We start from the raw sequence: 12764 nt of genomic DNA, 5'->3' as shown, positions 1-12764 counted from the left end.
AGAACTAGAGCTGGCGACCAGGATAGATTGATATCATTTGAGTCGGTCGCACGCTTTCTGGAGAGACTACCACTTAATTCCGTTCCATTCCATCCAACGGCGGAATTAAACGTTGGCGCTTCAGCCAACGAATTGCTAGTGGATGGGCGAGTCTTATAGGATGGAGCAAAGGAAAGAAAGGTCGCATCCTTTCTACAAATTGTCGCATGCGACAAAGACACAGCGGCCAAGCGGGCGACAACGCCCAATTGTTGCCTCGTTTCATGATCTGCGCCTGTCCAGACTGAGTCGTAGTCATCGTTGTTCTTTTACCCCTCCCTCCTCGGGAACGGTGGACTGCGTTAGTTCGATGCCTACTCCGTTAGGATGGATCCCCGTTCGCCTGTTGGGCGCAGATGACAAACGGTCATCGGCGGGGATCGCAAGCTGGAGCTTTCATGACTACTATTTCTGCTACTTTACAACATGCGCAGGTGCTGCGACATCATCTTGTCAAGGTCCCCATGTCCACACCCCAAAGGTTGGGCTGGGCGTCCGTAAACAGCGGTAGACACCCAGTCAGTTATGTATTTGTCGCATTGGGAAAAGAAAACGAAAAATGGCAAGAAGAAAGATGTAGAGAGATAACCCTTGCGCAAAGGTAGCCAAACAACAGGGCAGCTGGCGCAAAGATACCGTTGGCGCAGGATTAATTGGACGAGTCCGTTTGAATGACCCGACGGAGGACAGACTCTATACATAAGTGGTATCGGTCTCTCAGATCACATTGTCACCGTATGTATTGTATGTATAGACATATCCCTACGTCCGGTAATCCACTAGAACTAGGTCACAATTATCAATTAAGATGAAAAAAAAGAGAGAGGCGAAGGGAAGAATAGGATTTGACACGAAATCCGGGCAGTCATTGGGGATCCAAAGCGGGGCCAATTTGCCAGCCCATCATTTGATTTAAATAGCACTATTGACCCAAACCGGTGGTGGTTGTCAGCGTATGGATGCACACCGAAAGTTTGGGTAATTCAATGACCACTTGGCACCGTTCCCACAGTTTTACCGACTGCGCATGAAGACTGAAATAGTCGAATAAACAAAAGTGGGAAGCGCAGGTGCATTGATATAAAACAGTTGATTGTCCTCAGCCGAAAGAACGCAAGGATGTGTGCGGACTCACCTGATTCCTTAATTGTTCTGTCGCTCCGCTCAGTGGGCTATTGTGGATGTTTATGTTGAAGACAAGACAAAGCTACGAATCCCGCGGCTTCATGATAGGTACCGCCGGATCCGCGTCCCACATTGGAGGCCAGTGGTGGCTTTTTTTTCGGCGATACGGGTGCGAACGGGGAATCGAAGAAACCCAGTCGGCTTGGTGGCCAAACGCAAAGAAGAGGAGTCTCAAATCTTTGAACTTCGTAGCCACCAGAACTAACGATTATTGATTGTCTTTCTTCGATAAAAGACCGGCTCCTTCCGGTGGGGATTCATCCCACGGTTGCGAAATTGCTCAGATCGTGCGATTCTAGGCAAAGTCGAGTGACTACGAAGAAGCCACTTATGAGATTGACTATCAATAGTCTAAAGAGAAGACCGACGAATATCAAAGCGCTGTACGGAGTAGGTAGACCAGTCTATTCTGCCCAGTGACTACCAAAAGCGTCCAACGCCCTGCCAAAACGGTGGACAATGGCGGGCCTAATGGGTCACGTGGACTCGCGTTTAATTGGATTCGAATTCGTGTATCCGGGCGCGTTCAAAGTGCGGTGAAGCGATATCGCTTATATCAAGCCATTTGAGGCCCCTTTTGTTAGAGGAATTATTGTAACAGAATCGCATGGATATGTAGCATATGTAAGTCATTTTTCAGACATTTGCGCATGAGGTTTGGAGACATTTTGGCTGTCGATGCAAATGCAAGTGTCGATGGGAAGACGCGATTAGTGATGTCATGGGGTCCGGGGCGACACAAACCATGCAAACATGGAGATGACATAAGCATACCACAGCAACCCTGGAAACGGAATAGTGTGGTTGTTGTTGACGGTAACCAAGTAAGGTAGTAACCGCTTCCAGCTGAGTGGATGGGGGTTCCCGCCGTTCCCTAGAGACGATGCGATTGTTTGTTCGTCGCTCTCATTCCTTTCGGGCAACAACACGAGTTCCTTCTCTCCTATGCGACAATTTTAGATGCTGCGGTGGGAATTCTTCTTCTTCTCTTTTTTTTTTTTTTTGAGGCTCGGCGGATTTGAGATCTCTTGACCAAACTTTTCCCTTGTCGGTACTGTCGCAACTGCTTTAGCGCGGCTGGTTGTTTGTTTAGGGTGGTTTTAGTATAACTTTAGCTGCTGCTCCTTCAACCCCTTCGCAGCGGATAGGTAAACAACCATCCGGGTGTCCCCCCAAAACATCAACATCTACAGTTTGGAGAAGGCTTCAAAGTCTTCTTGTCGCCCAAAATGGATGCAAAGGTATGTTTCCCCTGCATTTCTTTCTTCGTTTGTAGTCATCATCCATCAAGCTTGTGGGGGATCCCTCTCTGCGTCCATGTTTACGAACCTTGACGCGCTTGGTGTTTTCCTTCCTGTGCTCACATTTTGGCGTCGCATACAATTTCAAGATTGTATACTGACATGCAATTGCTTCTAGCCTCAGCGAATTCGCGTCCGTGGGGATGAGAATGCTGCCTTTCCCCTCACTAGCAAAATGGTTCACCAGAAAAACAAATCAACCCCCGCCCTGTCCACGATGTTCCAGAATGGCGCGACGAAGAATGGGCCAAGGAGAGCTGCTTTTGGAGACGTCAGCAATACCATGAAAACCGTCCAGGGCATTCGGGATGACATCTCTGTTGCAGCCAAGAAACAGACCAAGCCATTGGAGAAGCCTTCCGTGCAGGTCACGGAGAGGAAATCTTCTGTCTTGGCCCAACCTGCCCAGCGCCCAATATCGGTGGCGGGAGTCAAGGGCCTATTAAGCAATGTGACGAATTCCAAGCCCCTGGAGCCCGTCGGAAGGTCGACCGGCGTGCCGCAACATACCGCCAACGCCCGCAAGGCTCTGAACAAGCGAGGAACGATCTTTAAAGATCACATGGAACCATTGACGGAAAAACGCGAACTTACATCCAAGGAAATAACTCAAACTAAGGAAGGGACTACTGGGGGCCAAATCGCGCATTCGTCTACGGCGCCTTCGCAGCTCAGCAGCCTGGCGGAAAGGGACGCAGTCAATGAAGGATCAAATGATGAGTCGGAGAATCACGATGAACATTCTATTGTCAGCTCTGAAGTTGATGGAGAGGAGAAGGACGCGCCCAAGCTCGACGAGGATATTTGTAAGGTTCAGGGTATCAAGGAACTCAAGGAAGCCTCTGAACCCTGTACGGCAACCGAGGCCGACGGCTCAAACCGAGTTGTGAAGCCACAACGTGTATCTGCTCCTGGCGCACATCTGCCTCATGAACATGTGCCCGCTCACTCGGAGCCGGAAGAATCCTGGGACGACGAAGACGACGAAAATGAAGAGGAGGATGAGTATATCACTGCTCGCTCCTATCGATCCCGTGGCGAAAACACGACTGGCGCGACTACTACAATACTCTTCCCGAAATACACGCAGCAAGTGAGACGGGAATTGGCACTGGCGAAACAAATTGTCGAGGCAACACGGACAGTGGAGGATATTGAAGATGAATACTGGGATACGAGCATGGTCGCGGACTATAGTGAAGATATATTCGAGTATATGCGAGAACAGGAGGTGTGTTATTATGGATACCGAGATATGCTCGGGATTGATCGCTAACTGCATCTAGATCAAAATGCTGCCAAACGCGCACTATATGGACAACCAAGCGGAAATTCAATGGTCTATGCGGTCCGTTCTGATGGAATGGCTTGTGCAGGTCCACCATCGGTTCTCTCTACTCCCTGAGACCCTTTTCCTGTGTGTCAACTATATCGACCGTTTCCTGTCCTGCAAGATAGTCTCCCTGGGCAAACTGCAGCTTGTTGGTGCCACCGCCATCTTCATTGCTGCCAAGTATGAAGAAATCAACTGTCCTTCCGTGCAGGAGATTGTTTATATGGTTGACGGAGGCTACACCGCCGATGAGATCCTCAAGGCGGAACGTTTCATGCTCACTATGCTGCAGTTCGAACTTGGGTGGCCTGGTCCCATGAGCTTCCTGCGGAAGATCAGCAAAGCTGACGACTACGACCTGGAGACCCGGACACTGGCAAAGTACTTCTTGGAGATTACTATCATGGATGAACGCTTCGTTGGATGCCCACCAAGCTTTACCTCTGCTGGCGCTCATTGTCTCGCAAGGATGATGCTGAGAAAAGGAAACTGGGTAAGCTTACAGAGACCTGTTCGTCGTCTGTACCTCCGCTAACATTGGAACAGACCCCTGCCCACGTCCATTACGCGGGATACACCTATTCACAGCTTTACCCACTGATTTCTCTCATGATGGAATGCTGCGAGATCCCTCGCAAGCACCATGCGGCCATTTACGAAAAGTACACTGACAAACGGTTCAAGCGTGCTTCGCTGTTCGTCGAAGCTGAAATGAGAAAAGGGTTCAATCTGCCCGAGGTCACTCGGGAAAAGAGTCTTGGCAACCCGCCGTCTCTTGACGTTGACCATCACTGGAAGCGCACATAACTGCCGCTCTGCCTTGCGACAATTCTCTCCAGGACGCCCAGAAGCCTGGCATCTTGAAGCACGATTACCTGATATGCTTGAGTATTGATTGATGAACATGAAAAACAAACATAAAAAAGAGGAAACGAAACACAGCCGGGCAAGAAAAACAAGGGAAAACGCGAGCTGTTTTCCCACTTCAATCTTATCATGACACTTTCTTTTGTCGCTCGACTTTGTATGCCATGCCTTTCATGCACATTTGGGTTTTAGAACACGGAGACAATGTTTCGACGGACGGGGAATCGGATATCATCAATGGGCGGAGTTTTTTTTTTCCTTTTTTTTTTTTTTTTTTTTTTTTTTTTTTTTTTTTTTTTTTTTTTTTTTTTTTTTTTTTTTTTTTTGTTACTTGAAACGGACGACATGCCAGCCATGCCATCCGGAACCGGGAGTTCAATGGGGTCGATGGTTTCTCTTATTCCCTTTCTTAATTAATCTGCACCCTTTATATTTCCTTTGTTTATTTCTTCCACTAACCATCCAACCGATTCTCATGAACGATACATGCCCTTCCTGAAACGCTTCCCAGGGACTTCATGAAAATGCCCCCAGCATTAATGCCTCGTCTTCCCTTTGTTCCTTTTTGGACTTCTGCTCTTCTTTTCTCCATCCTTTTTTATTCTCTGTGGTTATTATCCAGGCTTAGTACACAGGAACTAGTCAATTGGATCTATCTCTTCACTGAATTAAGTGCCTGGCCGTAGAGACACTTCCTCACCTAGGACACCAAATGATATACCCACTTTGGGACCCTTCTATATCTTGGGTTCAAAGGAATGAAGTATTGTCTGCTAATAATCTATTCAATTCTATGTTTTATTTATCACTGTTCGTAGATGAATGGATTCTGTCCCTTCTTTCGTTCCTCTTTCCCCTCCAACAGTAATTTCACTACACTAAGGATAATTGAATATTAACCATGTCTATAAAACCAAAGAATATCCGGAGACTGTTGAGCCCAAACATCCTTACCTTCTATCCCCTTGTGAGGAGCTCGATGTGGCTATTACTCTTGGTTTCATAGTATGGTATAGGGTTTTTAGAGCGCAACCCGCAGACAAGGAACTATGGATCCTGGGCCCTACGGCTATTGAGTATTTAAAAAATGGCACTCAAATCAGTAAGTCAGTCAATCCTGGAGTCATGATTCTATCTCCTGATAGAGCCTAACTATTGAACGTCTAGTTATGCAGCTGCTTCCAAGGCAAAATCTTGCCTGGAATGCCATATATGACTTAAACTATACCAAGTCTAAAGACTGGAAAATATTTAACGTTAGCCATAGCCATGCAGTATACCCAGCCACGGGTACAGCTCATTAAGCCCGTCATTACTAACGCCTTTTTCGTTTGGTTTAAAGTTTACCTGATACGGGCAAAGAAGAAATAGGTATACATGTTCTAGTCTCTTGAATATTGACCTCCGTGGCTAACAGTTATAAATCTTATCTAAATATGGTTCGCATATTGCGCCATATCAGGCTCAATTCTTGAAAGCGGTAGCCAAGTCTTCGCCGTTTATAGCATTTTTATGTTAGCATTCATATTGTGGTTTAAGGTACTTTACCTCAAAGCCAGGGCCAGGTACATGCACACTTTGTTAGTCTATCGAATATAAACTCCTGTGAACTGACCATTATGGATTTCATCTAGATACTGGGGTCCTCGTATTAACCCTTACAACCCAAGGTCGGTTCAAGACCTTGATTCAGCGTTACAAATGACAAAGAAACGTATGCAACGAAAAGCGTTCTTCCGCAAATTCCGTATTTCGTCTTTATTTTCGAAGGCGCAAGGAACTGCCGAACTGGAGGAAAACAGGACGATGCTCGAAAAAGAGAGCAAAATGACGCAGAACCCAGCAAATGCTCACAGTGAGCCTACAAGGCCTCCTGTTACATCTGCAACGACATCTGCGTGTTACCCTAGGGTGCCCACAGACTGCAGTCAGTTGGAAAGTGCAGGAGTAGAAAAGTGCACAGAATCAACAATACCCGGAGAAGGCACCCGTGCAGAGACGGACGGCCGCTGAAGCAAAGAGTTATGAGTATACGCCCGAGAATGCCCTAGCCATTTGCAATTAGTTCCGAATGCAAGCAGGTTTTTCGTGGAGGTCAGGCCTTTCCAAGATCAGCAAGACTAGCATAAATAGCAAAGCAATCATCTATCTAGGATTCCGGAGTCAATACTTAGTATTTTTCAGCTTAAAATAAATAAATTGATTGGCTATATGATACACCTCTTGTAGTTAAAACATTGAATAAGAAGTAGGCTTTTTATTAGAGTACATTGGAAATCATTATATGCTGAGGTTGCCATGATCGACCATTTATAGCCCGCACCGTTTTGAGCGGACCGTGGACCGATGTTACCTGATATGGTTTAGCGAGTTGCTTTCCTGCCCCGCACCGGTCTAGCCGCGCGCTTAATTTTTTTCTGCCAAGCCTACGGTCTGCCGTTATTCATCCTCGAAGTGAATATCTACTGAGTACATATTCAACTTGTCGAGGGAAGGCTCCCGCAAGCCTTCAGTCTGGAACGCTCTTTCTGTCTTTTCTTGTTTTTTACTGTTCCTTGATCTTCAATTTTTTTCACACACTACCAACTTCCACCTCACAGCGCTAGTTAACGACCCGTCGCTACGAAATTTTCAAGTCAATGACCTCTTGAATTGTCGGCCCCTCTATCGCCCACCTTCTTCTCTGCACCTAAAAGTTTACACAAAACTTGAGCACACAACCAGCCACATAGCATGCCCCCCAAAGCTGCTCCCCGCTGTGGCTCATCCGCCGCAGCGGCAAACAGACGCACGAATGCCTCCGAACCTAGCTCGAACACCGCAACACCTGCACCGGGCGAGAATGCCAGCGCCGGACCGTCAGCCAGCAGACCGCCCGTCCAGCGACTGCAATCATTGAAGAAACGCACCCCGTCCGGCAGCATCGGACCCGCCGCGAAACCGCCGGCCCCGGGCGGGCCTGGCGAGCCGGCTAAGCCTACGTTGAAGTACAAACCGCGTGCGGTGGGGCGTCGCAGTAAAGAGGAGCGAGAGGCGATTGAGAAACTCGAGGCAGAGCGGAACCGAGAGAGATTGGCGGAGGCGGCGGCCATCCAGCGCGGACGGGGAAATCATGGCCCGGGTGGTCGGGGCGGGTTTGGACGAGGTCGTGGGGGACAATTTGGGTCTGCGAGCGGGCCTTTGGGGTCTATGCAAGGCCGGAGGGGTCGGGGTGGTGGTCCGGGTGGGTTTGGATCGAGGTTCAACGATTCCAGGGCGTCGTCTATGTCGAGGCGGAGTCGGTCGGTCATTGATATTGGGAGTGGGGCGGTTAGTCGGGATGTGTCATCCGATGAGAGTGACAATGAGATCCGGGTCAGCATTGATCATATCAATCTGGACAGTGATGATGAGGAGGCGGAGCAGGTGGTCGATAAGAAGAAGGGAAAGCTTGCGATGAAGAACGCGGAGGCTTCCGGGGAGAAGGGTCTACGACCCATTCGTGTGGAGAGACATGAGCATGAGGAACGGGTGGTCAGCGTCAATATGGAGTCTAGCTCGAGTAAATCTGCCGAGCTCCGCCAACAAGCGCAAGCAAAGGCTGCAGATGATGGCGCTCTATTTGTGCCAGATGATGATGGTTCATCTGGTTCGGCTACGGAGACGGAGACGGGGCCCCGGGTGAAACAAGAGCCTACGGATGATGACCATGCTATGGCGGATGTCGTTCCCCATGCGGATGAAGGACTGACCACCGATGATGGCTTCCTGCCGGAGCAAAAGGTGAAGGTCCGCCGGAAGATCTCTCGGGAGCCACCCGCCGTCAAGGATCCTAAGAGTTTACTACGCACCAAGGAAGATATAGAAGAGTATGAGAGACATGTGCAAGACCTTGCGATGGTGAAGGATCTGTTTACGAAGGAAGAGCCTAAAGAGTCACAGCCCGAACAAGTTGAGGTTGAGTCTTCGGCGGAGGACACAGAGGCGGCGGCGGCAGACGACGCGGAGAAGGACAAAGATAAGGAAAAAGAATCGGAAGAGGAAGAAGATGAGTCTGCTAAGGACAAACTATCCGGCCAGTTATTCCTGATGCAATTCCCACCCATGACACCTAATCTGGTGCCAGAAAATAGTGGTGATAAAGCCGCTGCGGCGTCTATAGAAGCTCCGGGCCAGGGTGCCCCCGATGGGACAGCTAGTAGCAACGGTATTGCGCCACAGCAAACGGGAGTCAAACGCGAAGACGGTGTGGATATTCTCGATGAAGCGGATGAATTCCAGCCCACAGAGCCTTCTAAGGTGGTCACCGCTACGGATTGGCAGCTCAAGGCCGGACGCGTAGGCAAGTTGAATGTCCATGCATCCGGACGAATGACGATGGACTGGGGCGGTATCAGCTTTGAACTGGATCGCGCCACTGCCGTTGACTTCCTCCAAGAAGCACTGATTGTATCCGCGGCTGCCGATCCAGCTGAAGGGGGAGTTCCGGAAGAGGAAAACAGAGTATGGGCTATGGGACAGCTCAGCGGCAAGTTTACCGTGACGCCTGATTGGGAGAAGATGCTATGAAGCGGGAAGGGCTACGGCAACATCAAACCCTAATAGACGTCGAGTCATGAAGGGTGGTCTCAGGGTAGTATCCACCCGCCATGCTTGAGGCCCGACTCTCTACGGCTGTGGCGTATCAGTTGATTGATCTCTAGATCTGCATCTGTATCCCAATGCATCTAGAAATAGCGGCCAACGAAATTCAAAGAGGCCGACGAATCATGGGGAGGGACAAGACCTGCTCCACGAATGCTGTACTCCCTTAGGTACCGTACTTACCGATCTTAACTTCAGGGAAAGTTGATGACGTGCATTGCGGCGATGAAGGTGCACAATAAGCTCCACGGACTGACCTCAGAACATTCCTATAATTAGTACAGGGACGTGTGGCCGACGAAACAAGTGAACATTCATTGGCAGAGAGTTGATCTGTATGTAAGTGTATGTAAGATGAATGTTGTTCCGATATATCAAAACAAAGTGTACGTAACATTTTTTGCCGTTGGATTGAATGCACCACGTCACGGCGTGTCGTTTCCTCTGCCTTCCTGACTTTCTTAGTAATTTTTTTTATATTTATCTTTATTTTAATTTTATCTTTTTATTATTATTTTTGGTTTCTTACCTTATCTTTGAATTTCTGCATGATTTCCGTTAGCTACTACCCATGACGGTACAACGTACGATAAGGGTCCCGTGCGAAAATCGAGGCGACCATCAAACAGGAAATTACACCAACCTCGCGTGGAGCCTTCAGGCACCCTCACTGGCCATGGACGGGTCAGCCATGGTACTAACTGGGGAAAGTCCGATGGCGATTGTTACAAGGGTTGTTTGGGGCTCCACCGCTTTGGATTGGTTTTCGAAACCCTGACAAGCTTCTATGAGTGGCACGAGACATCGATCGACTCGCGCTACTGCCAGCCCGTGCTGACGCGGCTGGTGACCGTCCAATGAGATCGCCGGGAATAGACGCAGAGGCGGGTCTCACAGTGGGGCCGTGCCTGTTAGTCGAACAGAAAGAAGCCAAACACTCCCAGGAAATAAACTAATTTCCAGGGCCAACGGGGGTCGGTGGGCGTCTGGCCGGGTTTTCTTCTCCCTTCAACTGCTGCTCAGTTCTCCATCTCTGCGCGGCTTGTTTTTCTTCTTCCTGTTCCCCCGTCGTCGTGGTTGCTGTTCTATTTTGTTGTTGGGTGTTTCGGCCTTTTTCTGTATTCTGATTGTTACTATTATCACCCTTCATCTCCTGAAACGTGTCTCGGGATTCCCTTGTGAGGAGTCTCTCGCTTAATAGCCTCGTTTCCCCCTGACACCCCCTCGGTCTCTGTTGCGACGCGACTCCTCGACACCAGGTTTACTTGAGGTTGGATCAATATTGCCGATATACTTGATCTAGTCACGAACTGTCGTTACCGTTTACTTCCCTTTTGCGAGATTCACCGTCCGATCAGTGGACCCTCAGAGACGATCTCTCGAGAGACCCGTATCATCATCGCAAATCGCTCAGATCACAATCATCATGAAGACGTCAAATATTCTTCTGTGCTTGGCGCCTGCGGTAGCACTCGCCGCTGAGGCAGATCAGGCGCCTGCCGCTGTCGCGCCCAGTCCTTCGCTACCGAACATTACGCCTCCGGTCCCGTTGCCAAATATTCAAAATCCTCAAAGCGGAGAAGACGAGTCGAAGTTACCATTGGAAGCACGTCAGATGGTCCAAATCGCCAATGCTGGTGTAGCCAAGCCTCCGGCTGCCGCGACCACGGAAGAGATTCTCACAACAACCGTTATGGATCAATGGCCGGCGCCCTCCAGTGGATCAATTGGGTTGGGAACACTGACCGCATCAGCGGGGGTAACGAAGTCGCTGCGCGCGCGGAGTGAAGGCACTCTTGGCCAAACACCATGGATAGGAATGGCTATCGGGCTGACATGCACAGCGCTTGCAGCTGTGATGCTGGGGTGATCGCCGCGCCGTCAATCATCTGGCGTGAGATTTTGAGCCCTTCTCTCCAAGTCTCATAGTTGGCCTATCGGATAACCAACGACCATCGCATTTCATCCCCCATTGGGTGGGGTTTGCATAAGGAGTTTGTCTTTTTCTTCCTACTCTTCTTCTACGACCTGGCAACCTATATGGTTGCTCATTGCTACGAGCGTATTTGCATTCATGCATCCGACAGCAGAGAGCCCTGTAATACTCTGTGGATAGTATATGGGCTCTGCTGTTCGTGTTTCATAGCTTCTTCTTGTGTGCTGCATTGTTCTTGGCTGCACTTGCATTCATACCCGACTGTTGTATAGACTGGGTTTGCCACGCTTTTTCTACGTGTACATGATACCTTTTTTTTTTTTAGATTTTTTTCTACCTGCTCCGGCCTTGGTATACTCGGATTCAGTCGACGATGTATCTACTATGCATGATGATTCAACCAATCAATCAATATATACATATTATTATTATTATTATTAACAATGCTTGCTACGTGTCTTTTTCTCTTTCTCTTTCTCTTATTTTGCGTTCACGGCAGAACACCGGATAGCCAATAGAATCAAAAAGGTCCGACGTCTCACGTCTTTGTTCTTGGGGCGCCGGCAAACAACATGCGGGCAACACGAAGCCTCCCCCGGACAAACAAAGATCAGCCTTGTTGTCGCATGCGACTTGGCAGGCTGACAGCACGAACTTAAATGTCACCGACCTCTCCCAGATCTGTTATTTGATTCACCCATAGATTCTTGGGGTGTATCCTGAAATTTCATTGACTTCACCTTCTGGATCTAGATCACTTCATCTAGCGCCAGTCGTCTCTAAACTCAAGAAAGCAACAAGAGTACCGGGAGGCGAAGAAAGATGCACGATGAGAACGAGCAACCGAAGAACATCCCTCCTTTCACGCCGATGTCCTCTCTCGGGCACGAGTTGGGCGTTATGTTCGCCTTTCTTGCGGCCTGTTTCGTAATCATGGGTTTATATGTCTTCTTCTGGCGAGGTAAGCGTCTCCTCTTGGATCTAATACCTATCACCTCGGATGAAATGTGGATTAATGACCTGTCCGACAGCATTCGAACGTCGGGAGGCACAAAGAGAAAAGGCCCGTAAAGAGCGGTTCACGAGGAGAGACGTCCATCATGGGCGCAGCGGCATCCCTGAGAAGATGTATGATAATCGGAGAGTCGAGCTACCGGGGAACAGCCGATATGAACTCCCAAATGGGTATGAGAATGGGGAGAGATCGACTAATATGAAGATGGGTTCCGCCGGTGCTCGGGTGAATCGAGCGAATGGCTGGATGGAGATGGATGATCTGCGTGCGCCGCGGAGATGACAATCCCGTTTTGGATTAATCTATATTCTTGTGATATGTTCTTTGCTTGGCTACCTGGCTTCTTTTTTGTATCTACTCCATACAGGGGACGTTGGGATTTTCAGGGGTTGCTGCTGGCCGATGGTATTAGATTGGTCTCCTGGGATAGCCGAATATGCTATTTTTGAAAAGGCAAGTCAAAGG

At 49.0% G+C, this 12764-nt stretch overlaps 2 protein-coding genes across 2 annotated transcripts; both read left to right on the top strand.

Moving 5' to 3' along the window:
• The first annotated feature begins 2468 nt into the window (after positions 1–2468).
• On the top strand, positions 2469–4810 carry BDV37DRAFT_250098 (cyclin family protein). The gene is made up of 3 exons (XM_032082157.1): positions 2469–3756; positions 3812–4351; positions 4405–4810. The coding sequence occupies exons 1-3, from the start codon at positions 2701–2703 to the stop codon at positions 4663–4665; spliced, it is 1857 nt and encodes a 618-aa protein (XP_031940772.1). The 5' UTR covers positions 2469–2700; the 3' UTR covers positions 4666–4810.
• Positions 4811–7202: 2392 nt separating this feature from the next.
• Positions 7203–9960, top strand: BDV37DRAFT_250096 (putative DNA-directed RNA polymerase III RPC4). The gene has a single exon (XM_032082156.1). The coding sequence runs from the start codon at positions 7459–7461 to the stop codon at positions 9271–9273; it is 1815 nt and encodes a 604-aa protein (XP_031940771.1). The 5' UTR covers positions 7203–7458; the 3' UTR covers positions 9274–9960.
• Positions 9961–12764: the final 2804 nt, after the last annotated feature.

Source organism: Aspergillus pseudonomiae (genome assembly GCF_009193645.1).
Source record: "Aspergillus pseudonomiae strain CBS 119388 unplaced genomic scaffold BDV37scaffold_39, whole genome shotgun sequence".
Taxonomy (NCBI): Eukaryota; Fungi; Ascomycota; class Eurotiomycetes; order Eurotiales; family Aspergillaceae; genus Aspergillus; species Aspergillus pseudonomiae.
Note: the sequence above shows the minus strand (reverse complement) of the source record. Positions and strands in the feature narration are given on the sequence as shown.